Genomic DNA, 17,492 nt, shown 5'->3' with positions numbered 1-17,492 from the left:
GTAATACAAGACAAAATTTTATATTTTTTTGGCTATTATATTATTAATATAGAGTAATTATTGATTTTGCGAATGATTAATTTTTATATAAAAATCTGATTGATATTTTTATGAAATTTTTTTCATTCAATCATCTCATATCAATGATTTATTGATACAAATTTTTTTATTTAATAGGTATCCTAAATATAATTTTTTATAAATGTTTTTTAAACCCACAACCTTTCTTTATCTTGAACCTAACGTATTCTTCCCCCTAAATTTTTTATGCACCAAAAACTCCTTAATTTTTAAACAAATTTATTTTCGTCCACTTAATCTTTAGTCGCCCACTTAATCTTGAGTTGTACGTTAAACATATTATATAAGTGAAAATTTACACGCGCAAAGAAGGTACAGAAAGGACAAAAGTAAAGCCCACTACGATAACTTCAGAAATTGTACAAGTATAAAACTTGGGAGATTGCAATAAAACTAATTAAAAATTGATTGATGATAACATATTCATGAAGGTTCATTTCATACTGTTAGTAATTTCTGCTGCCACGAAAAGAATAGTTGATAGAAAGTGCTTAATTTGTGTGCTTGGTAAAGGAAGTTTTTGGATCAGAACCAGCATAGTTCCATAGTCCTAGGTTAGCCTAACTTGCACATACAGGATTAATAAATGAGTAGTTTAAAATATAGGCGAAGCTTCTTACAATTATGTAATTTAATCACAATAATTTTTATATGTTTGCACATATTTATTTATAGTCTTTATTGTCAATTTTTTAATTAATAATTATAACTTGTTATTTTATTCATTAAATCTTTTGTGTAGAAGAATCAAATTTAACCCCCTGTTTAAGCTATGATACTAAGAACATAAATTCCTATCCTCACAATTATGACTCATGCATTGTCAAAATGATGTACTGTTAATTACTCTGTAATTAAACGGAAGACTGAAAATTTAAGACTAAAACCCTTTATTGAGAGTAAGAGCTCTAGGGGTGCATGAGTCTATTGGTGGTTACTCTTGGATAAGTAATGGAAAAAGTAGCTCAAATAGTAATTACTAATTAGAGATAATCAGAGAACAACTTATCATGAATATCTAAGTTTCTCTTGGAATTTTAAAACGCATAATTTTTTTATAGCAAATTTAGGATGATATGTGCATACCATGAAATAGAATTTAAAAAAAATCCTGAAATAGATTTTTTAAAATTTTTTTTTCAAAACTTTTTAGATTCCTTTAAATTTCATTTAAGATTATCTCTCGTAATTATTTTGTGGATTCAGATTTAAATAACTTGCATTCATGAGGATTAAAGAAGACACGTATTATATTTGACATCATTTTCGAATTGTCATTTTTCTTTATTGTGACAGCTTGTTTTATTATTACTCTTAAAAATTTTGAATTGTAAAGTTGTCAATAATATTTTAGTGCGATCACTCCCTTCTCTCTAAATGATTACAATGTTCATTATAACTGTTTTGATTCTTATTCAAAAATAATTTTTTTTTACCTCTATAATCATCCATTGACTAAGAAATATTCATTCATTGTAAATCTTGCTTTAAAATTTGTATGATCATCATGTGTTCTTCATTAATATTATAATATTCAATCATGATTGACTAAGAAATACATTTATTTATTGTAATTTTTATTTTAAAATTTATATGATTATCCTTTGTTCTTCGTCAATTATTTATTTTTAAAATTAACTTAAAAAGATAAAGGTAGAACTTCATACTTTATGAAATTAACTAGTATTTGAGACTGTAGATTGAATCAATTCTCACCACTAATACTCAATGAAATCCCACCAAAGATGTTATGGGTAGTTGTTGTGATTAAAAATTCAATCCACATTCCAAATGAATTTCCTATTTGACAAATATCTGGGTGAAAAGAATTATGGAATGGAACCATAGGAAAATTCCTATGGCTGAGTTAAAAGAATTTGAAGAAATTGGAAGATTTTTTATTAATTGAAGGTTTAGAATTTTGCATCTAATTTTAAAAAATAGATTATATTAATTAAGATGCAATCCTTAGGAAAATAAAGGGAATACAAAGTTGAGAATTTGAGAAAATAAATAGATACAAGAAGATGAAAAATATTTTACGTAAAATAAAATATTATGAATTAAGGTATTTATAAATGAGTTTAATTTTCATACATCCAATCAAATTTTTTTAATAAGAAATTGACATGTATGGTATTTTATTTTCTTTTACAATAATACTTTAAAAGTTATTCTTATCATAATTTTATTGACTTTTACACTGTTAATTAATGAATTTTTTTATAAGGATAAATTTTAAAGTATTATTGTAAAATCCATTAAAATACATGCATTTCAAATTTTTATTCGAAATAATTGATCGGATGCAATAACTTTTCTTTATTTTTACAGGTGCTAATTTGACCGTTTGCAACTTTGCATCTCCTAGTATTTCCGGACTCTTTTCCTACTGTTTACATTTTTTTTCTGTTATTTTGATAAGTATTTCCTATTATTTTTGTATTCTGTTTCCTATAAAAAAATTATTTCTTACCATATAATATAGAAACAAAATAGGATAAATTTACGTATAATTTATTATATATGTTCTTTTATTATTCTTTGATTAAAATGTTTGTTTCACTTTGGTAACTCATTTCGTTTTTTCCCCCCACTGAAATGGTAAATCACACAAAAAAATGTCACATTAATAATCGACATTACTAGTTCTTAAAAAAAGACATTAGTTATTTGAGTTAAAACTCGAATTTTAATTAAAAATAACACACAAAAATACAAAAGGTGCTATCCCAAAGTTTTATTCAAACAAAGATTGATGGTGGCATAAAAGTCGAAATGAGACCCACAAAATTAATAAATAGCAACCGGTGTTATGACATGGCAATCCTTAGTTGCCTCCCCAATGTGATAAACTTGCTACTAAAAGCACTTATTAAGTTGTTTTCCGTGACCAATTTATGTTGATCTTGTTCTTAAAGCAGTAAAAATGACGTAGCATTATAAGCAAGTATGAAAACTATATAAGCTTAAAAGAAAGTATGAAAATTATATTAAATGATTTTTATCAACTCGTTGGATATTTGCTTTTATTGGAGTTTTTCTAAAGTAGAAAAGGGATGCATACATGCATCTGATTCTCTTTATTATGTCAGTTGTAAGTTTGTAGTTCAAAATAGATAACAGCTTAAGTTTCTGAGTACGTTTTCTAGGTACTACCACTTTGATCATGGTCTAACCCTGACATTTTCAATTTCAGTTCAACACACTTTGGTATGTTAAAACGCAATTAGACTCTGGTGGTTAGATAAACTGAATTGAGTTTCTTTGATATGTTAAAATTGACGTATGTACTTCAACTTTTAAAAAACTTAAATGAGGAAATTTCTATAAAAGTTAAATATATAAATTGATTTTAATTAACTAATGAAAAAAACTCAATTTATTTTATTTTCTTATTTTCCTTTCATTTAATTAGTTACGGAGGAGGTTATATATCCAAAAGGAGCCTTAATTTAATTATTTTATTTCCAAAAGAATTAGATACTTCAAATGCAATAGTTGAGGAATGTTTAGTTGGTCGTGTACAGTGGTCCTGCTAGGCAAATGAGGGTCAATCTATGATGAAGGAATTGAAAGTCTTCGGTTCACGAACATTCTAGTGCCAAATTAAGTCAATGGAATAAGCTAGATAAGGAATGAAAGTGAGGGTATGAGAGAAAGAGAGGGAAGAGTGATGGATTGATATTACTACAAACAAATGGGAGGTTGGTGGTGGTGTCAACTTTAACTGGACTATGTTTTGAGTATAATCATATATTTATCCTTAGGTTGTGATGAGTTGACTTGTTGTATATTGATCGTGGATCATGCAAATCCACGTTTGGTTGGAAAAAAATAATTATTAAAAAATAAGAATGATTTGATTAGATGTCTTGGGTTCAAGTAATCATGATTTAGGTTTAGTATAATATATTTATCTCATATGTTGACTTAAATTTTTGTAATCAAAGTCATATGATTCATAGGAATGGTTAATTCTTTAAATAAATTCCAATATCTTGAAGGAGTAGTTCTTAACTTTCAACTAAACTCCTGATTAAAAAAAAAAAAAGTTACATCACTCACACAACATTAATTTGTTGTGGAGCCTCTTACATGAGTAAAATACTAGATAACTAAGAAGGCATTATATACTTGATTGTTTTGCTTAATGAAAATCCAATTGCATATTTTTCTCCCTAATTGCTTCTTGATCAAGTTTAATCATGTGTGCATTTTTATCTAGGCATTGGTTTTTCCACAAGTTGATAAGGCTTCATTAGTGGAGGAATAGTACTCATTGACAAACCCCCACATGGGTCTGCATCACATTTTGGCACCGGTATATTGACTCTTGATTTGTGGGGAACCCAAAAACTTTGCATTATTCTGATGAATTGCTCTTCTAATAAACAAGCCATGTCAATCTATGTACAAAGATCAATCATGGACGGTTAAGATTCTCTGCTGAAGTTTCTAATCCAATGATTGATACCACCCTACACAATTTTGATAAGATCTGCAGCTAAACCTTTTGTCCAAAGCTTCATGTGTGGTAGTGTTAGGGACCCTTCTAATTGTAGCCAAATGAACTGTAAAGTGTAAAAGCTATACCTTAAAATTCCTTCTTGTGTTTAAGTAAAAACAGTTATGTGTAACTGATGCACCATTAAGTAAACCCAAAGTTTGACAGTAAAAAGACTCCTCAAGAGACTTTTTGTCCAATTAGACAGCTTTGTCGGCAAGTTGGGCATAATAGACCCCACCTTTGATTAATGGGAAGAGAAATGCTGCTACATATATAGTCGCCCTCTTTAAAACTACAATGCACCAACAAACCTTTGTGATAATTTTTTTTTGGATGAATTAAGGATATCTCGCTTAGAGTTAAAGATTAATTTCTTGATAATTAATATTTATTTAAAAATTAATCTCTCTAGATAAATATTTTTTCATATAAAGAATTAGAAATTAAATCTTTTACTATTAGTTGAAGGTATAAAATTATCCGTCAATCATGTCATACTAGATGATTATATCTTTTGTGATAAACACAAGCACTAGGTAACACCACCACCAAAATACCATTATTAAAAGGTTTTGTACAAATTGTTGGCCCTTCCAACAACCCTTTGTTTTTCTCTGCAAAGTTCAGAGTCTCCAATATTCTGTCTTACTCCAACTAGCTGAGAGCCATATACATATATATATATAATACTTAATCTAAGTTCTAGGTAGCAAAAGTAAACCAAAGATAGTTGAAGATGTGGCGTCTTCTAGCTGCAGTGGCAAGAAACCTTCAGAACACAAGAAAGAGTTCCAAGGTGGCAGATGAGAGCATGTTTGAAGCAGGAAACGGTGTAGAGCTATTTGGACATGAGAGGGGCAGAAGACAACATGGTTGGGGGCTTGTGTGTAGCATTCTTCAAGCCCCCATATCAATACTCTCATGTGTTTCTCAGCCTCAGGTTAATAATGGCTCTGATGGGGTTTGGGTAACTGGGGAATTCTCACAAGTGTCTGAAATGAACCATCTCATGGTAAGTGATAGCATGAGATATGCAATTTTGATGTAGGAAATATTGTGAATATCAATTGTTGCTCTTGGTTTCTAACTTCTAAAGACAACAACATCACATAACTCTCTCTCTCTCTTGTCCTCATTTTTCTTTTCTCTTGTCTGTTTACAGTTTGGATCATATATATGTAATACACTAGGTGATTGAATGGATCAGCCAAAGTTATGACCTACTTTTTGGTGTGTATTTATTTTCATCCCATTTTTCCATTGTTAATAAACAAAGAGGTGTATATATGTATGGAATTGAGATATAGAGTGTGTTTGATTTGTAGTTGGCAAGCCTCAAACGTCCATTCAGCAATTGTCACTTCTTATTTATTGGAAAGTGAGAATTTCTGTTTACAAGGATGCGAACGGGTTCATAATCATATAAAAAATTGAATGAAACCCCCCTCCCCTTTTTCCATTTTTATTTATCTCTCGCTTTAATTTAAATACATATATGCTTAAAATAAGAACAAGAAAAACATTTTGTCAGCATAAAACATGACTAGGTTCATGTCCTACAAAGAAAGAGAAAACATTTGAAAGAGTTTGGCTTTAAGCAGTTGATGCCTTTTTCCTTTTGCTCATAAATAAATGTTGATATAAAAAGCACATGCACAAGCGACTTTGTATTGCGATGGCTGATTTCTGTTTTACTCATAGTTTTTTTTTGTGAGAAAATTTTACTCACATAGTTAATTTGGTCACTGTTCTTTGTTGTTAAAGCAAAGCTTCTAAGATATAACTTGCAGTATACACGTTGGTATGATAAGGTTTGCATACCATGAAGATAATTATGAAAAGTGGGATTGTATGCGTTGTCTGGTATAATGATGTCAAGTTGGGGAGAATTCTCATGGGATGCCTTGGAGGAAAATAATATATAAATTACTCTTGTTTTCACTTTAATTAAGTAGTGTCACTATTTTTATTTTTATTTTGGGTGAGATTAAGTAGACTCACTATGTTAATTACGAATAAGTAGAGGTAAAAGATCCTCTCTGTCATTTAGGATTTATAGCTTTAATCTGACTCTAATTGGTAATGGCATCCTCTTTGTTCCAAACGTATTTTCCCTAATTAAAAGAGCCTGCGCAATTTTACTTGAGAAATTATTCGATGGGACGGTAAAATTTATTTGAGAAGTATAAAATTATGAGTGAGATTCTTTAAATAAGAAATGAGTCTCATATAACATTATGATTTCTAACAAAGTTAAACTAACAATGAAGAATGTGTTAGAGTGTATGATGTTAGCTAGCCTTTTTTCTTTCTTTGATTTTAACCATTATTACGAAAAAATTATTAGATAATCTTGAAATATCAAATATTTAGAGTCTTAATCAATTTTTATATAACATGCATTTAGATTCTTTTAATTTACAAAGAAATAATAACATTTGATTTATATGTTATGTGATGATTAATTAAGAATCACATAGTTTAAGACTATCGAATAATTTCTCCTTCCACCCCAAAACATCAGATGATTTCACACAACATTTTGAGGAATAATAATGGTTGATGAATTACTAAATGCATCCTAATCTTGTGAGTTAATCAAACAAATCAAGATGATAAAAAAAATGCTAAGATCGGAGTAATAATTAATTTAGGGGAGAAAATATAAATATAATTGCAGTAATAAAATAAAATACATAAAATTTATCGTTTTGCTTAAGGTGGCCCTAATCAGGGCGGCGCAGGAGGGCACCAACATATATAGAATATAATTCTTGGAAAGCAATTGGTGATCCATCATGAGAACCCTATTAGTTCAAATTCATTTAATCTAAGGGTACCCACAGAATGCCATATTCAAAAAATTGAAATTATTGATGCGAATGTAAAGGTGAATTTGGACGTCATTTTCTGTTCATGAATAAACTAAAGAATGAATTCAACAGTATAACACGTGAAAATTATTAAAGGAATATCTAACTATACATAGTTTTCACTATTAGCTTAGATTTTTGGATATTACCTCTTGGATTTAGATTTCTCTTTCCCATTCCTTTTTGGAAGATTTTCGATACAGCTTATTGATTACACTTCTCCAAAAGTCGTCTCTCTAAGAGAAACTTTGATCTTAAGTCTTACTAAGTGAAAGAAATTTATCTTAATTATATAACTGTACACAAATAATTTTTTTTGCAGCAATAACTATACTCAAATACTGAATATTACTTTATTGAAGCTAATTTTTATCACCGATTTTAATTATACGATCAAAACTAAATTCTTCATTTCCTATCGTCTTTCTCTTCATCATGTGTTATATATGTTCGGCATTTTGGTATGTGAGAGGCATTATCATTACAAAAACTCGCGACCTACTCATTTCTCCACTATTGCAACTACCTAAGCTCTAACTCTCTCTGCAGCTTTATTTTCAATAGTGCTAAGATTGCACTTTTTACTGAATTTTCAATAAAAATAATTCGTAGTGTACAATGTATTTGCTACAATTGCCCACATGCAAGTCACTAATTCATGCAAGACAATGGAATCAATATGTATTGATCAACAATCACAAAAAAAAAGTATTGGTTTAGTTAGGTGGGTAGGGTTCAAGTTTCTTAACAATGTAATTTTAGGTTCAATTTAGAATTTTTTTGCTTATCAAACAAAATATTTTGAGATGTATATATTCTTATCATTAAAATCTGTTTATATTTTACAAAATAAGTATTTTATGGATTAAGTAACCCAATATATAATACTAAAGAATTCATTTTGTTAACCCTTTTACGTTAGATAATTATCTGAAAAAGTTAGCTAGAAAGTTAATTAGAAATTGGTATTTAGAAGTTAAAAAATTAGCTTATTAAATTATAAATATTTAGTAAAATTAACGGTTAAAATAACTAAAAAATGTAAAATAAAAAAATAATAAACTCATAATTTATTTAAAAATGTTAAACAAGAAATTAGAAAAATATATTAAAAATAAAAATAAAAAATATAAAAAATTAGAAACTAACATGTTAAAAAACATTACTTTGAGTAACGTTTAAAAAATACTAAAAATAATTAAATAATTATTAAAAAAATTATTTACTCAACAATCAAACAAATTTTTTAATTAATAAAAAAAGTTAAAAATTAACTAAAATATTTTTACAAGGTCTAAGCATTAAGGGATTGATTTTACGTACAAGTTTTTCATTAAATTATAAATAGTTGTTATTATTATATAAGATTATTCTAATGCTAGCTAAGTCACATTTGCAAAGGTTTCCCACGTTTTTCAACCATTATCATCAAAAGCACCATGATTTGTAGACATACATATCTATATAGGCATATTGTTGATCTCCACTTTCTTAATGAGTAGTGATGACTACTATGAACTGATGAAAGACTTTTGATTTTACATATTCACCATTAATAGTAGAAGCTTTGCTGGACTTGGTTTTGTGGTCTTACTCTTTACATTGATAAGTTATTCAAATTAAAATTTGTCAATGTGGTCGGTTTTATCAGTTATCTAATATTAATTAGCTAATGAAAGAAAAGGAACTATTACCCACAATAATTTTGGCCACTTATATTTCCCATCAATAGTTGCTAATTGTTTCAGCCATAATGGGAGGATCGGAGAAAAAGAAAGATAATAGGAGGCAATAGAGAAATAAACGAATAATATGATTGGTAATTTGTTTGTCAACATTAAGTGGGAAACAATGAAAAAATAGTCAACTATTATGGCTTTTATCTTTGTCATCTTCTGTCTTAAACTGAATTTGACACCAAACTGCATTTTGAAATAATTTATCTATGCCGTAGTAGTTTTTTTTTTATAATATTGATCAATTATAAATCATTTTATGATTTTAAAATAGTCATTAAAAAAAGTTAACGATTTTATAAATTCACATAAATATTTAAGGTATTTTTTAATATAATTTTTTTTAGAAAAATAACACATTTTTTTATTTACTTTTTAAGGTGAAAAAGGAACGTCGTAGCAGTTTAAATTTATTAAACAAGATTATGGAAAAATTAAAATAAAAAATATTTATCAAAATAGTCAAATTAATTATGTGATGAATGAAAATAAAAACAAAACATAATAATGTTAAAAAAAATTAGATAACAAACTACATTTATTTTCACTACCTTAATGGTTTTAAAAACGTTTTACACTCCTAAATATAATATGCCTTCACCTTGAGGGTGCGTTTAGTTTAAAGAAAAACATGAAAGGAAAGAAAATGAAAAAAGAAAGAAAAAAAATAGAAGATTAATGAGATGATTTTTGAAATTATTTAAAATGAGAAAATGATAGTTAATTTTTTCTCTTGTTTAATTATGTAAAAAGAAAATAGAATAAATATAAATATTATCTAAAAATGAAAAATATATATAAAAATGAAGGCAATTTAATATTTTTGTAAATAAAAATAACACTCATTTCTTTACGTTTCCTTCCACTTTAGACAAATTAAAGATAATGTGAATCTATTTAGCCACTTACACTTCCTCTATCTCATGTTATACATTATACTTTATTTTTCTTTAATTATAAGATTATTTCAATTAATTTAAGCTTTCACATTAAATATGTTAATTAATTATTTCATTTCAGAATTATCATTTTCTTATCTTTCTATTAACTTGATTGTTTATCATTAATATTTGAAGAAAATAATTAAATAAGAATATGTTGAAAAAATATCAATACATCTAAAAACTAGAAAAAAATCTTATAAAAAAAAGATGAACAAATTTGTGAAAAAAATTTATGATTGGAGACAGATTACTTCGACATCGATAGAAAGATATAAAAAATTGTATTTTCCTTGTTTTGTATTTCATTCCTTCCTCCATTCATCAACCTAGCAATTGTGAGAAATAAATATAAATTTAAATGCAAAAATGAAATTATTGATGTGCTCAGTCATGTGCACATGTGGTCATAGCTGTTGCCTGTACAATTACTGTTATCCGTAATAATTGGTTTCTGAATTTTCCTTGGTTTAATTTGGATTATCTTATTATCTATTCCGTTGATTGACATTAGTAAACCAACATTTATAGAATAGAATGCGTTGAAGTCTTTATTTTTGTAATATTGTTTGGAACTCTATCACTGTACTACGTGGGATACATATAATTACAAGTTTGAATGACCGAAAAACTAGAGAAAATGAATAGTTCTGAAAAAGCACAAAAGAATACATTCCGGTAAATAATAATTAAACACCCTGCATACGTGGACAGCGTCTGCAGCACTAATTTTCAGAAATACACGATTCATTTGCACGTAACACATTTACCAGATATATATACTCTCAAATCTTGTTCAAATTTAGTACTTAGAATTACCAAGAGTTAGAAAATTTTATCTCTAAATATTTAACACTATTGTATATACATGAACCTTTATAACTTAATATTAAACTTTAATTCGAGTGAAAAAAATGTTGAATAAAATTCTTTAAAATAATACAAAAAAATTAAAGCAATCTATGTTGGTTCTTCATCATCCATTTGAAACTGGTTTTCACAATCAAACCATGTAGTTCAGTTCTGTGTTAGAAGTAATTAATGGTTCATCATTCATGAATAGCATGCATGCTAGAATCCGCCCCTAGTATCCCACTATCACAAGAAAATTGAAGTTGCAATCTAACATTTCCTACTAGCTACTACCAACTTACTTTATGGCTTAATCGAAACAATGGCAAGACTTTATGAACTCAGGCTACCATAGTACGATGAATTCTTGTAGTAGCAAATCGATGACTTGGATGGTGCTAACAATAGGCATCAACAAGCGATAACGATTTTCTCTCTTCTTGATCATGCACCCAGTGTTGTATTGTCTTCTAGCTTTCTTAAAGATAAATTCCTCCCCATGAGGTAATTGTATGATTTTCCAAGGTAAACGAGCCCCCGATCAATTAGAAACGCAGTTTCAATAAAAGGAACCCCGAACCATATTCTTCTCCAATCCGAGTTTTGCTCACGTCTAAAAAGCCTCCTACCCATTTATTTATGTTACCATCTTCTGTTAAAGAACTAGAATAAATTACTGTCGGATGCAACAAAAAATAAATGTTACATAGGCCATAGGGTATAGATTACATTTCCGTGATTCTCTATTAATCTTATGCAACTATCCAGCTAAACTTTAAATCAAATCTATGATGCACAGACATTCCAAATAAGGAATTGTTGCCATGTAATGTTAGAAAAGATGCAACTCTTTGAACCCTAATGGAAAAGTTCAAACTTAAATTTGTTGCACTGCCTATGCTAAGCTCATGCTCCTTTGTGAGATTCATTCTCTCCACTTTAACACTTCTCGAAAAAGATTATTATTTCCTTCATTCTTAATTATAAGACTCTTTCAACTAATTTATGTCCCTTGAAAAAATAATTAATTTAGTTAATCATATTAAATTTGTCAATTATATATTCTATCATTCCAAAATTATCCTTTCCTTATTTTTTTATCTATTTAATTGTTTTTTATTAATATTTAGAGAGAGAATAATTAAATAAGAACATACAGGAGAAAATAATTTATGCATTTAAAAATTAGAAAATAATTTCATAAAAAAGGAGAAACAAATTTTTAAAAATAGTTTTATAAATAGGGATAGAGGGAGTACTCTTTTACTTAATCACAGCTTCAGTTATTAGGACCTCTCAGGTAACGGACTAATGGCTGTCTTCGCTGCATCAGTTCTTTATTTGTCTTCTTCCTCCCTTCTTTACTTCTTTCATAACTTTTTCCTCCCTTCTCTGTTTCTTTCTACAAGACCAGTTCTCCATTTCAGCTTTGAATTAGATTCTGCCAGCAGTGATGAGCATGCACCTGGTCACGAAGTACTACTGCCATGCAAAATCCAACCAATACCTCAAATGTGGCATACAATTTTTCAAATAAAGTTATGAATGGAGGAATTACTAGGGCCAGAAAACATCTGATTTGAGGAAAAAGAATACCATTGCATATATATCATGCCTCAAAAACCAGAGCGATCCTAATTATTACTCGGTTGAAACTATAAAGTAGAAAGTATGTAAATAATGATAATAAAAAAAATCCAGGGCTAAACAAATTTGGTATCAGATTTTGAGGAATTTGACATAAATCATATAACCTGAGACTAAAAATGACAGAAGAAACACAAAAATGATGATGTCAAGTACAAGTTCCAAACACTGCCCATCAAAGAAATCAAAGCAAAAGGCACCAATTGATAATTTTGCATGCCACAATAATAATAATAAAAAAAAATAGAAATCTTGCCAAAAAGATAATAAACCACAACAGATTAAGCTTACATGAAAGGATGTAAGGAATCTCATCGGGAAAATTACTAGGTAGATGTATGAAGCAAATACCTTTTAATTCTGATAACTACAATATGTTTGTTGCAATGACTACTGTCCATGGCCAATATGGTACTGGCATTAAACCCCAAGCCCTCATGAAGTAAGCAGTCCACTTCTCAATGAATTTGAGCACATTCTCAACTTGATGAGAGAATACAGCAAGAAGTGCATAAAACATATGATATTAGATCATGGCAGATGACAAGAAAGAAAGAAAGAAAGTGCCACATGAAACATATAACTGAGAGCAACGATCTCATATCAGAAGCTTCAGCTCTTATTCTGCAATCATATTAAAATCTCTTTGAATAGAAAATCACATAGATAAACCAAAGTCAATGATTCAGTAATTAGTGACACTAACAACTACTTTATCAAGATTCAAAATCAGTCAAATTTGAGTCCTGATTCATGAATAATCTGTTATTATTTTTTATTCTGTGTGATGACAATAGCACAAAAAGAGGATAAGAAGCAAAGCCTCTAACTTAAACGATTCAGTATGGAGAATAAAATAATGTATAAAAGCTATGCCAAATATCATAGCTTATGTCAATCTAGTGTGATGAATAATACAAGGTGGAAACATATTCGGTTTCCCAATGCTTCCACCAAAAGAAAAAAAGGGGGAGGGGAGTAAGAGATACAAGGATTGCTAAAGAATAACAATTAAACAGAAAAACTAAAACCAATGCATCCAATGTAGCCCATTTTTCAAAAATCCTTACCAAAATTGGATGAACCATTTTACATCTTTAACACATTGATTGGCCCTTGACCAATTCTCCTTAAATGAATATTCTATTGATTTTCATCATAAAATCCTTTTCGGAACATTTCTTCAAGCCACCGCCTAGCCTCATGTTTCCTCCCATGAATTGAGAAACCACGTACCATGATATCATATGTCCAACAATTAGGTTGATAACCCCTTTGACACATCCGAGCAAACAACAAACGAGCTTTGTCCATATCACTCTTGGCTACTTGTTTCAACAACAGATTGTATGTGAAAATATTAGGTGGAAAGCATCTCTCTACTAATCTTTCCAGGTCCGCAATATAATGGCTCACTCTGAGACGACCAGAAAAAGCACCAATCATCCAGCAAAGTGTTGAATTACCAGAAAATACCCCCTCTTCCGCACCTCTTAAATAATTGCATGTATCATAGAGTTGTGGTGAAATCAAAGAATGATAAAGAAGTACATTGCCAATAAAAGAACTTACTGGACGTCCCATTTTCTGAGATACATTAATGATATGTATTGCTTCACTATATTTTTGCAATGAGCAAAGCTTTTGCACAAGTAGCTCATAGCATTCAAGGCTTGGATTCAATCCAACTCTTAACATGCTGAAAAAGTACTCACGTGAAATGTCTATCTTATTGAACTTGCAGAGACCAGTAATCAAGGCAACATATAACTTCTTAGTTGCCAAACCCTGGCGCCGTACACCATTAAAAAAATTCAGAGCATCAGAAATTCTCCCACTGAGTAAATAAACATGCAACATAAGAATAAGAGAAGACAAATTGGGCTTAATACCATTCCTTTGCATCAACTCAAATACTTCCCTAGCCAACTCAGGCTTCATAGCATGTCCAGCTCCGTCAAGGAAAAAGTTGTAAGTCTGACAAGAATGTTGATAACGAGTCAGCATCTCCAGTAAATTGAAAAAGCGCCCTCTTGAATTATCCATTTCAAGCAAGCGGCAAATAACATCTCTACACCATGGACGAATCAGTTTATGACCCTTCCCTTTCATTTCAACAAGAAGCCGAGCAGCAATATCTCCCCTACCAGACTTAACAAAACTCTTAATCATCTTAACATACGATGTCCTGGCAGCAACACTCTTAAGTTCCCCATGTACCAAATAACCATCTTCCACTCTCCCAGCCCGGCACAGAGCCAATATGTACTTATCATACATTGACGTAGGAGGCACGAAATTCTTCCCCACGGCAAGATACAACAACTCCTTCATCTCATCAATCTTGTGCTCCCTGCACAAAGCACTCGCAAGTGTGCAAAATGTCCGCCCATCAGGAAAATAACTCCGCTGAGCTGAGCTTCTGAGCACCTTGAACGCTTCCTCAGCGCCCCCATCCCAGCACAAAGTAAGTATCAAATACTTGCAAGCCAAGTGATTGAGAGACAACCCAAAGTCAGACCTCGAATGGTACAACTCAAATGCGACATCCGCCATCCCCACTTTGCAAAAGAAGCATAAGACAGCATTCATGGTAACCACATCAGGAGGAATGCAACTCTCATTCATATCCACCAACAAATCATACACCTCGCGAAACCGATTCTCCTGCAAAAGCCTACAAATCAAAACATTATACCTAACAGTGGCAGGAAAATACCCTTCAGAGTCCTTCTTCTGAGAGAAAAACTCCAATGCCTCATCCACCCTCCCACCCCGAACAAGACCCTTTATCCAAACCCCATAAGCATGATCCAACGGAACCAATCCAGAGCTCCCAAATTGCTTAACCAACTCAACCGCACGCTCAAACCTATAACTCTCACACAATGCATCAATTAAAAAACTCACTTCAGGCCCTTTTAACTCCTCCCCACGACACATCAAACCATTGAGAAAATCCTCAGCCTCCTCCAACCTTCTCTCCTTGCACAAATGCTTAACAACAATGACATTTGTCATGTGATTCTCGTAGCCCCTGGCGCGAATTTGCCTCATGATGATGTCAAACGCGTTGAGGTAGTTTTTCTCGACGAGGGCCTCCAACAGGACGTGGTAGGCGAAGGAATCGAGGTCTAGGCCGTGGAAGCGCATTCGGGCGAACGCATGGAGGGCGTTTTGGGGTTTTCCGGCGATGGCGTAGCCGACGACGAGGATGTCGTGGAAGCGGCCCCGGTGGTGGAAGATGCGGCGGCGGAAGGCGTCGAGGAATTCGAGGACGAGGGGCTTGAGGTCGGCGCGGGCGAGGATTTTGAAGATGGAGACGAAGGTGGCGCGGGTGTGGTGGAAGTGGGGCTGGCGGCCGGCCCAGTCGAAGAACTTGAGGCAGGGGAGAATGTCGCGGCGGGCGGCGCCGTGACAGAGGACGCGGAGGACGAGGCGCTCCGATAAGGGGAGGCGGAGGGCGGAGAGCGCGGCGGAGAAATCCTCGTCGTCGGGGGAGGAGAGGATTTGGTGGATGCGGTTCAGGAGGGGGTCGAAGGGGAGCTGCTGCTGCCGCGCCGACGCGAACCACGTCTTGAAGGAGGAGGCGACGTCGTTTTGGGAGATAAAAAAGGAAGTTGAGGCTGAGGAAGATGATGATGCTAGAGAAGTGTATGGAGCATGGTCAGAGCACGGGTCGAGAATTGAGGAGATGAAGGATTTGGATCTGAGACGGTGTTTGGTTACATGTTTGAGTGGGAGCATCATGGATCAATGGAATTGGAATGGGAATGTTCTTCTTCTTCTTCTCCTCTCGGTCTCAGGGTTCCATTGCATTCCAAGTGTTTGTGTTTATGTCTCTGTGTGTATCCATACCTGCGACTTCTCAGTACTTCTTACTTCGGGGGTTAAGGGTTTATGGGGGGTTTCACCCTCCGTAAATGTCTAAATGCTTTGATCGACTAACTGCACCACCCCCATTGTGGTTTGAGTTAGGTCTTAGACCTTCTGAATATTACTATCTACTAGAATAGTAGAGTCAGGAGTACTTTTGATATCATATTTTACTTCCCTGAAAATATGTTTCATGTTAAAATTTAATTTGATAACTCAATTTTAGCAAAATAATTATTAAAATATTTTTATAAATTCTGTTTGTAAACTTAAATTTTACTTAGATTTAAATTTGCAATCTATAATCCAAACATATATTTGGTTGAAGGGGTGTTTGTTTCTAGTTTCATATTATTCTCCCATAATCACATTTCTATAAATATTATGATTCAAAATGCTATTTTTGGATATATTTAAAAGTATTTCTGATTGTATTTTAATTTTTTTAGAAATATCTTTTAAAATTAAAAAAAGAAATAGTAAAGGATGTTTATGGTATTTTTGAAAATAACTTCTCTTATACTAATAAAATATGTTATTCTCGTATTGTTCATAGGAACAAAGTGTAAAAAATATGTTAAAAATAAAAGTTATAACATTTATGAGAATTAGTAATATCCATAAATAAGTTTTCGAAACTTATAGCAAATATGGGTATATAATACTCTCATGTTATAATTCTGGGAATAAAACTTTTATTCTTTTAATACGTTAAATATACACACTCTTAAAATTGTATAATATGAGTAGAAAAAACTCCAATATTGATTATAATTCAGTTAAATAACACACTAGAATTAATAAAAATTGGGGTCCAAATTGATTTTTTTCTCAAAAATGATGTTTTTAAATGATTTAAAAATAGATAAAGGTGCATATTTGAAAGTTTGCATAAATTAATATTATGTAATTATTTAGTATATTTTTTAAAATATATGGATTATTTTTTTTAATTCATATTTTTTTCCTCATATTA

General features: G+C 31.1%; 2 protein-coding genes across 7 annotated transcripts; one reads left to right on the top strand and one right to left on the bottom strand.

Moving 5' to 3' along the window:
• The first annotated feature begins 5,134 nt into the window (after window positions 1-5,134).
• On the top strand, window positions 5,135-5,895 carry LOC100777315 (uncharacterized). The gene is made up of 2 exons (XM_014766869.2): window positions 5,135-5,603; window positions 5,754-5,895. The coding sequence occupies exons 1-2, from the start codon at window positions 5,328-5,330 to the stop codon at window positions 5,787-5,789; spliced, it is 312 nt and encodes a 103-aa protein (XP_014622355.1). The 5' UTR covers window positions 5,135-5,327; the 3' UTR covers window positions 5,790-5,895.
• A 5,196-nt stretch (window positions 5,896-11,091) lies between these two features.
• Window positions 11,092-16,765, bottom strand: LOC100780322 (pentatricopeptide repeat-containing protein At1g71210, mitochondrial). 6 transcript variants are annotated; one of them, XM_006595727.4, is made up of 4 exons: window positions 13,711-16,765; window positions 12,992-13,123; window positions 12,253-12,475; window positions 11,092-11,645 (listed from the first exon to the last, which is right to left on the bottom strand). In XM_006595727.4, the coding sequence occupies exon 1, from the start codon at window positions 16,388-16,390 to the stop codon at window positions 13,784-13,786; it is 2,607 nt and encodes an 868-aa protein (XP_006595790.1). In that variant the 5' UTR covers window positions 16,391-16,765; the 3' UTR covers window positions 11,092-11,645; window positions 12,253-12,475; window positions 12,992-13,123; window positions 13,711-13,783. The 6 variants fall into 6 exon arrangements, with proteins under 6 accessions (XP_006595790.1, XP_040865159.1, XP_040865158.1 ...); XM_041009225.1 differs by having other exon boundaries at window positions 11,092-11,642; XM_041009224.1 differs by having other exon boundaries at window positions 12,261-12,475.
• Window positions 16,766-17,492: the final 727 nt, after the last annotated feature.

Source organism: Glycine max, chromosome 14, assembly GCF_000004515.6.
Source record: "Glycine max cultivar Williams 82 chromosome 14, Glycine_max_v4.0, whole genome shotgun sequence".
Classification (NCBI taxonomy): Eukaryota; Viridiplantae; Streptophyta; class Magnoliopsida; order Fabales; family Fabaceae; genus Glycine; species Glycine max.
The sequence above is the reverse complement of the archived record's forward strand: the minus strand, read 5'-3'. Positions and strand labels throughout refer to the sequence as shown.

Bases quoted from the DNA above. Each gene is read 5' to 3' on its own strand.
- LOC100780322 (XM_006595727.4), bottom strand. From the start codon at position 16,390: ATGATGCTCCCACTCAAACATGTAACCAAACACCGTCTCAGATCCAAA.
- LOC100777315 (XM_014766869.2), top strand. From the start codon at position 5,328: ATGTGGCGTCTTCTAGCTGCAGTGGCAAGAAACCTTCAGAACACAAGA. The intron at 5,604-5,753 runs GTAAGTGATAGC...GTCTGTTTACAG, and splicing joins CTGAAATGAACCATCTCATG to TTTGGATCATATATATGTAA.